This window comes from Tachysurus vachellii, chromosome 3 (genome assembly GCF_030014155.1).
Source record: "Tachysurus vachellii isolate PV-2020 chromosome 3, HZAU_Pvac_v1, whole genome shotgun sequence".
NCBI lineage: Eukaryota > Metazoa > Chordata > Actinopteri > Siluriformes > Bagridae > Tachysurus > Tachysurus vachellii.
Window position 1 is genome coordinate 4,422,741 of NC_083462.1, and position 10,000 is coordinate 4,432,740.

Consider the following 10,000-nt stretch of genomic DNA (forward strand, 5'->3'; position numbering starts at 1 on the left):
GACACACACACAGAGACACACACACACACAGAGACACACACACACACACAGAGACACACACACACACAGAGACACACACACACACAGAGACACACACACACACAGAGACACACACACACACAGAGACACACACACACAGAGACACACACACACACAGAGACACACACACACACACACACACACACACAGAGACACACACACACACACAGAGACACACACACACACACAGAGACACACACACACACACACAGAGACACACACACACACACACAGAGACACACACACACAGAGACACACACACACACAGAGACACACACACACACAGAGACACACACAGAGACACACACACAGAGACACACACACAGAGACACACACACAGAGACACACACACACAGAGACACACACACAGAGACACACACCTGGCCTGCATCCAGCCTTTGGGCCAGAGGGGTTTCACCTCTGTCTCCATAAAGGCTTTGAGGTAATCTTCAGGAGAGGGTGAGTTCTGACCTTCAGCCTCATAACAGCCCAGCTTCGCTCGAACCAGGTTACACAGCAAAGCCCTAAAACACACACACACAAAAACACACATGAGACAAAGATACACAGCACTTGACAGTGCATCACATCGCCTCTCTCAGGACGACAGTGAATAGGTGAAAGTTGAGGTTTTACCTGAGTTTATCGTCCCACACAAACTTCTTGCGGGGTCCCATCACCCGTTTGCCCGGCCTCTCCTCGTCCTCCTCCTCAGAGCCGTTCTTCTCGCCCTCCTCCGACTGTTGTCTGGAGTTCAGTCACACACACCAGGAATGTTAAACGATAATGGTTTTAACTTTAATCTGTAGCTCATATGAAGTCTGAGTGACATTACAGCTACACCGATACTGTATTCGTCTAAAAGCCTGTAATATCAGCGTGATCAAAGCAAGTGCTCTGATCATCATATCTAAAGTCTCTAGATAAAACATTGCAGTAAGTGCAGGCCAGACTCGGTCCTGATGAGAAGCTGCTACTGCAATTCAGTGCACAGAACGCTTACTTTGCCACTTTTGCCAGACAGTCCATGTTGTAGCGGGCGATCTGCTCAGGCATGGCGCTGCAGACGGCCAGCTTGAGTTTGAGCAGCGGGTTTCTCAGCCTGTCGTCCTGCACGTTCAGACTGAGCTTCTTCAGCCGCTTCAGAAGTGCCTCCTTATTACACGGCACGAAGGCCTCGAGGTGGGAGTACACGGCCGCACGCACATCCACCGGCTGCTCCTGTACCTGAAGCTCAATGCTGCGTGAGCGCAGACACACACAGAGACACACACACACACACACGCGCGCAGAGGCAGACACACACACACACGCAGAGGCAGACACACACACACACGCAGAGGCAGACACACACACACACGCAGAGACAGACAGACACACACACGCAGAGACAGACACACACACACACGCAGAGACAGACACACACACACACACGCAGAGACAGACACACACACACACACGCAGAGACAGACACACACACACACACGCAGAGACAGACACACACACACACACGCAGAGACAGACACACACACACACACGCAGAGACAGACACACACACACACACGCAGAGACAGACACACACACACACACGCAGAGACAGACACACACACACACACGCAGAGACAGACACACACACACACACGCAGAGACAGACACACACACACACACACACGCAGAGACAGACACACACACACACACACACACACACGCAGAGACAGACACACACACACACACACGCAGAGACAGACACACACACACACACACACGCAGAGACAGACACGCAGAGACAGACACACACACACGCAGAGACAGACACACACACACACACACGCAGAGACAGACACACACACACACACACACGCAGAGACAGACACACACACACACACACACGCAGAGACAGACACACACACACACACACACGCAGAGACAGACACACACACACACACACACGCAGAGACAGACACACACACACACACACGCAGAGACAGACACACACACACACGCAGAGACAGACACACACACACACGCAGAGACAGACACACACACACACGCAGAGACAGACACACACACACACGCAGAGACAGACACACACACACACACGCAGAGACAGACACACACACACACGCAGAGACAGACACACACACACGCAGAGACAGACACACACACACGCAGAGACAGACACACACACACGCAGAGACAGACACACACACACGCAGAGACAGACACACACACACGCAGAGACAGACACACACACACGCAGAGACAGACACACACACACGCAGAGACAGACACACACACACACGCAGAGACAGACACACACACACACGCAGAGACAGACACACACACACACGCAGAGACAGACACACACACACGCAGAGACAGACACACACACACGCAGAGACAGACACACACACACGCAGAGACAGACACACACACACGCAGAGACAGACACACACACACGCAGAGACAGACAGACAGACACACACACGCAGAGACAGACACAGAGACACACACGCAGAGACAGACACAGAGACACACACGCACGCAGAGACAGACAGACAGACACACGCACGCAGAGACAGACAGACAGACACACAGAGACACACGCAGAGACAGACAGACAGACACACAGAGACACACGCAGAGACAGACACAGACACACGCAGAGACAGACAGACAGACACACACGCAGAGACAGACAGACAGACACACACACACACACACACACGCAGAGAGACAGACACACAGACACACACGCAGAGACACAGACACACAGACACACACGCAGAGACACAGACACACACACGCAGACAGACACACACACACACACACACACGCAGAGACAGACACACAGACACACACACGCAGAGACAGACAGACACACACGCAGAGACAGACAGACAGACAGACACACACGCAGAGACAGACAGACAGAGACACACACACGCAGAGACAGACAGACAGAGACACACACACGCAGAGACAGACACACACATGCAGAGACAGACAGACACACACACGCAGAGACAGACAGACACACAGAGACACACGCAGAGACAGACAGACAGACACACAGAGACACACGCAGAGACAGACAGACAGACACACAGAGACACACGCAGAGACAGACACACAGACACACGCAGAGACAGACAGACAGACACACACGCAGAGACAGACAGACAGACACACACACACACACACACACGCAGAGAGACAGACACACAGACACACACGCAGAGACACACACGCAGAGAGACAGACACACAGACACACACGCAGAGACACAGACACAGACAGACACACACACACACACACGCAGAGACAGACACACAGACACACACACGCAGAGACAGACAGACAGACACACACGCAGAGACAGACAGACACACACGCAGAGACAGACAGACACACACGCAGAGACAGACAGACAGACAGACACACGCAGAGACAGACAGACAGACAGACACACGCAGAGACAGACAGACAGACAGACACACACACGCAAAGACACACACACACGGACAGACACACACATGCAGAGACAGACAGACACACACACACGCAGAGACAGACAGACACACACAGACAGAGACAGACACACACACAAACAAACATAAATAACTAGGACAACTATAACCAGTACATGTTTACTTCAGAGAATTCTTATTACTGATTGGCTGCATTTTTTAATCTTAATCTTAATTCTTCAACGACAATCACTGTCTGTGAAACTCGTGCTACTTTTTTGTTGTAATTCACAGGATTAGCATAAACATTCTCCCAGCCTTCGTATCCCACAGGTTTATGGGATAAACACTGAAGTAGTTTTTATATTTTTCTGTGTTGTGTGTTGAACAAGCGAGTAACATCAGATCAGACATCGAAGAATCTGATCTAATGAATCTCTTCGAATCTGGTGGTTCAGAGTGTGGAATTAAACAAGCAAACTCACTCCAGCAGGATGTTGTTCATGTCCAGCGTGAAGAACTTCTTCCTCCCCTCCATATCAAACTGCCGAGATGCCTGTAACACACACACACACACACAGTCATTTAAAACTCTGCAGAGATACACAGCATCTCAAGCAGCTGTGTGCGTGTGTGTGTGAGATGCTGTATCATTCTTCACCCACCTCATCACACTTCTTCCTCTACTGCACCCTCTCAATTTCTGCCTCTCTCCTTTCCTCATATTTTCCTCTCTGACTCGTTTTGCATCTCTCTCTCTACCTCTGCCTCTCTATGCCTTATTTACTCTCGCCTTCACAACGTCTCCATCCTTTCCTTCCTTCTCCTCCTGGATGCACAGAACAGTTCAGTGGGTATTTTTTCTCTTCATTCAAAACACACCTAAGAAGAAAAGTGTGTGTGTGTGTGTGTGTGTGTGATGTAGCATCTGGTGTTTTTTTTTTTTTTTTTTTAGAGGAACAGATCAGATACAAACTAAAATACATCCAGAGGTTTATAGCCTGGCTTAATTCTGACCTTCCTATAAACTGCATTAATGTGCTTTAAACATAAGAAAATAAATAATGTTGAAATAAAATAACACTTTTATACGGGAATCGTTTCATATTTGTATTAAAATACAGTGATGCCTCGAGATACGAGTTTAATTCGTTCCGTGACTTTGCTCGTATCTCAAATTGCTCGTATCTCAAAACAATTTTCCCCGTTTAAATTAATTGAAATCCCATTAATCCGTTCCAGCTCGCAAAATTCCACTCCAGTTGTTTTGTTTGTGTTTTGAATATGAAAAATGTTCAGTACCTGTATTTATAAATGACAAATATTGTATAAAAACATACAGTAATAAAAGAGAATGTTAAAAAAATAAACTGGTTTTACTTTACGGAAGATGCACACGGAGGTTGAGGGAGGAGTAAACAGGAGGAATTGTGTCTCGTACGTACACTTTCGTTCACTTACTCGCTACTGCACACACTACTGCACACACTACTGCACACACTACTGCACACACTACTGCACACACTACTGCACACACTACTGCACACACTACTGCACACTCTTAATGCTACTTTACACTTAAATGGAACTTAACTAAACTTCACTAAAATTAACGAACTTAAATCAAGCATCGCGTCAGTTCTGACAGGCCACGTCGTCAAGCGTGCATCAGCTGTTAATCAGCTGTCCACGACGCGCACCAATCCGGTTACGACATCCATATTACCCGACCATTTAAATTCCCATTCATAGAGCCGCTCTGGTGCTTCGCTGCTGCTGCCGTGATCTAAGCTCCCTCCTCCAACCCCGACTCCACCGAGCCGGAACACGTGTTCGTTGTACCAGTTTACGTCATAAATCTCCACATATTTTTCTCTCTCTCTCCCTCTAATTATTTATTTATCCATTCATTCATTTATTACTTTCATTTAAAAACGCGTAAGCGATCATATCTAATAATATGCATGATTAGTGGTTCTGTTATACGGGGGGTCTATTCTATTTTTGCTGCTTTCTCTGCTCTGTCCATGCGCACGGACGGGTGCGTGGATTCTTGTCCAGAACAGGACCATAACGACCTGCCGGTCGCTTTAATAAAAACCTGTCCGGTCGGCATATCAGATGCGGTGTAGTCGTACAAGTAAACATTTTATAACGGATCCAACGCTTAAAACGGATCCGCAGATGGTCGGCACCTCACGCAGCCCCACGCGACTCTCCTTAGGAAATAAATGACTTCCTGTTTATCGGCCGTCGTTTGTCGTGTGCAGTGGAAAGGCGGCTTTAACCGAGTGAGGGAAGCTGAGGCGGGGAAACAGAGCACACGTGGTTGTTGGGGATCTTTGTTTCGGCTATTTGTATCTCGTACTTCAAGACAAAAATTTGGTCGAATCACAGCTCGTATCTCAAAAAATTCATATGTCAATGCACTCGTATCTCGAGGTATCACTGTAAATAAATTCTATCATCCCAATTAAGTGCTACATAAATAAAGAAAAAAATAAACTCACACGTTATTAAATAGAGGCACATTACTATAAATTAATGTGTTATATAAATAATGAATGAGATTTATAAATGTAAATATAAATTAATAAAGTTACAAATATTGAATATATATATATATAAAAACAGTAAAAGTCTGTAGAATAAAACCAATTAATTAAAAGTATATTAAAAACAGTAGTTGAGTAATTAATCAATGTCTCTCTTCCTCTGTGCGTGTGCGAGAGTGCGTGTGCGAGCAAGCGCGAGAGTGCGCGCAAGCGAGTGCGAGAGTGTGCGCGAGCGAGTGCGAGAGTATGAGTGAGAGTGTGCGAGTGTGAGTGCGCTCGTATACATCAGTTTTTGTGAAGACGTGTGTGTGCCAACTAAAACCTTCTGCAAATACAATAACAACAAGCCGCAGTTCACAGCCAAACTGAAAAAAACCAAAGAAGATGCCTACAGAGGGGAGGACAAAGCTCCGTATACACAGGTCAGGAACCTACTGACAAAGGAGATCAGAATAGTCAAAAGAAGCTACTGTGAAAAGCAGGTTTTCAGCTAACGATCCTGCATCAGTGTGGAAAGGCAAGACATCACAAACTACAGATCATTCCTTCCCCCCTGATTCTGACACGTACCACTCGCAGGTCCTCGATGCGCTTGGTGAGGGGAGCTGGCAGGCCGCTGGGCAGCGGAGGAGGAGGGATGAGCCCAGTCCTCTGGACACGTCCCACTGAAGCTCCTCCTACTCCTCCTGCTGCTGTAGCTCCTCCTCCCCGCTGGACGGCGCCGTTACCGTTCTCACCCTGACCTTCGAGGCTCGACAGCTCTGAAGGATCCAGCAGGGAGAAATCCAGCTCCTCCATCAGGTCCTGCAGCATGTCGTCGTTAGCCGAACCCAGCAGAGGAATGACGGCCGGGTCGTTGGTAAGGTCGGCGAGGTCGTTGCCAGGGGCGACAGAGTGCGAGTTAACGACGGAGCGATTGGTGTTCGGGGGTTTGAGTCCCGCGACCGCACCGGTAGCCGTGGTACCTCCAGTGGGGGCGGCAGTAGGGGTCTTTTTCCTCATCTCCTCTTTCTCTCGTGTGAATCGGCGGATCATAGCTGCCAACGAGAGAGAGTCCTTCATCAGCTTCTTCCTCTTTTTCTTCTCAGGGCGATTCAAAGCAGATACGCTGAGGGACGCAAACAAAACAGAGGTAAGGGTCACAGAGCCATATAAAAAACGAGAGAAGAAACAAGTGGCTGTGACCTGATGGCTAGAATTAGGAAAGTGGTTGTGGCTTTAAGTCTGAACATCAACAAGTCATTTATTCTTCATCCTCTCTCAAAATACCTGGCTCAAAAACCACACAAGAACCAGAAACCGGGCAGGAAACATCACCACTGACCCCTCACACCCTGGACACAACCTCTTTCAGCTCCTTGTTTACTAAAACTTCCAGACACAGGAACAGTTTGTTTCCCCAGACAATCACCCTGATTAACACCTCACCATAATTATATTCACTGCTTCATATCTATAAGTGCTGCATTATCAGGACTGTCAGTCATCACATCATCTGTATATATTACACACACTACTGCTGCTGTATAGTGTACAAAAAACACAAAACTGTACAATATTGTTATTTACACTTCTCACACTTTATGTACATAACTGATCTGTTCTATATTCTGTATTTATATTTAATACTCATTCTGTCTGTATTGTATCTCATCGTCTGTCTTGTTTTCTTGTATAGTATTGTGTTATTTATGTGTGTATTGTATAGTATAGTGTTATTTATGTGTGTATTGTATAGTATAGTGTTATTTATGTGTGTATTGTATAGTATTAGTGTTATTTATGTGTGTATTGTATAGTATAGTGTTATTTGTGTGTGTATTGTATAGTATAGTGTTATTTATGTGTGTGTTGTATAGTATTGTGTTATTTATGTGTGTATTGTATAGTATAGTGTTATTTATGTGTGTGTTGTATAGTATAGTGATCTAAGGGAGTGTAAATAGGAGCTTCAGTGGTTAGTACACATATGTATTTGGGATTGGTATATAGTGTTATCTAGAGGTACTTGTATAAATGTAAATATTATTTGTAATATATTAAAATTAACATAGTGTAAAATGTTTCAGACCAAAACATGTTGTCCTTGTGCTTCAACATCAAACCTTGTCCATATAAAGAACACACACACACAATCAACACAGAAGAACACACACTCACATCCCTGTTAGACACTCGATTTTGGGGTTTCTTTGCCTTCGGCATGTTTTTTCTCCTATCACTCTTCCTTATTCATTTGGAGGCGAGTCACTAAATGCCCTCATCAAGTTAAGATAATTCGAAAACACTCTTAAACATTGCTACCACACGTAGGGATTTTAGAAAGAATACATTCAAAACGTTAACTAAGTACTTTTAATAACATCAACATTTTTGGTTTAAAAACTCCAGAACCCAAACTCATCGTCCAATGTTAAGTGCACGCACATGCCATGCTGTGTTTACAGTTCAGAGTCTTTCAGTTAGTAAAAATCTAAGCAGCGTAAAGTCACCTGAATGGTTTCTTTGATCACCCGCTTAGTGGCGTTGAACTCACGTGCCGTATGTAAAGCTCTATTTTTAGACGAGACGCCGTCATGAAGGGGCAAGAGGGGAACAACACATAAAAAAATTTTTTATCTTTTTCCATGAAACAAAGATTTTTCAAGTGACTAATCACTTCTATTTCTTCATTCTTTTCCTGTGTTTCACGGACGAACAGTAGTCACAAACACATATATTAGTTCTTCGACCAAACGCGTGCCAAACCCGTTCACAATTACACAATCATAATGCAATCCGTACTAGAGTAAGAAAAAACACACCTTACGATTTGTCGATTGAACACGTCTCTCGACCGTTATATGTACATAAGATCCTGCATATTTTCTGTTTTTTTTTCCATTCTGTCCACTGTAATTTAACCAATCCGACTCAGCTCCATTATGTTATTTATGTGTGTATTGTATAGTATTGTGTTATTTATGTGTGTATTGTACAGTATAGTGTTATTTATGTGTGTATTGTACAGTATAGTGTTATTTATGTGTGTATTGTATAGTATAGTGTTATTTATGTGTGTATTGTATAGTATAGTGTTATTTATGTGTGTATTGTATAGTATAGTGTTATTTATGTGTGTATTGTATAGTATAGTGTTATTTATGTGTGTATTGTATAGTATAGTGTTATTTATGTGTGTATTGTATAGTATAGTGTTATTTATGTGTGTATTGTATAGTATAGTGTTATTTATGTGTGTATTGTACAGTATAGTGTTATTTATGTGTGTATTGTACAGTATAGTGTTATTTATGTGTGTATTGTATAGTATAGTGTTATTTATGTGTGTATTGTATAGTATAGTGTTATTTATGTGTGTATTGTATAGTATAGTGTTATTTATGTCTGTATTGTATAGTATAGTGTTATTTATGTGTGTATTGTATAGTATAGTGTTATTTATGTGTGTATTGTATAGTATAGTGTTATTTATGTGTGTATTGTATAGTATAGTGTTATTTATGTGTGTATTGTATAGTATAGTGTTATTTATGTGTGTATTGTATAGTATAGTGTTATTTATGTGTGTATTGTATAGTATAGTGTTATTTATGTGTGTATTGTATAGTATAGTGTTATTTATGTGTGTATTGTATAGTATAGTGTTATTTATGTGTGTATTGTATAGTATAGTGTTATTTATGTGTGTATTGTATAGTATAGTGTTATTTATGTCTGTATTGTGTAGTATAGTGTTATTTATGTGTGTATTGTATAGTATAGTGTTATTTATGTGTGTATTGTATAGTATAGTGTTATTTATGTCTGTACTTTTGAGAGCCACAAACAGCTGGAACCAATTTCCTTGTGTGTGTCAACATCAACACACTTGGCCATATAATAGAACACACACACACAAGTACAGACACAGAGAGACACACACACGTACACACC

The 10,000-nt window shown here is 43.7% G+C and overlaps 1 protein-coding gene across 2 annotated transcripts in view; it reads right to left on the minus strand.

Annotated features, from left to right (window-relative positions):
* ubn2b (ubinuclein 2b) overlaps positions 1 to 10,000 on the minus strand; it is a 22,452-nt gene that overhangs the window by 8,072 nt on the left and 4,380 nt on the right. For both annotated transcript variants that reach the window (XM_060865410.1, XM_060865409.1), the window contains exons 5-10: position 10,000; positions 6,635 to 7,172; positions 3,995 to 4,065; positions 1,043 to 1,279; positions 676 to 786; positions 420 to 563 (exon numbers count right to left, since the gene is read on the minus strand). The exon at position 10,000 is cut by the window's right edge. In XM_060865410.1, the coding sequence (XP_060721393.1) occupies positions 420 to 563; positions 676 to 786; positions 1,043 to 1,279; positions 3,995 to 4,065; positions 6,635 to 7,172; position 10,000 (1,102 nt within the window). The remainder of the gene's footprint in view (positions 1 to 419; positions 564 to 675; positions 787 to 1,042; positions 1,280 to 3,994; positions 4,066 to 6,634; positions 7,173 to 9,999) is intronic.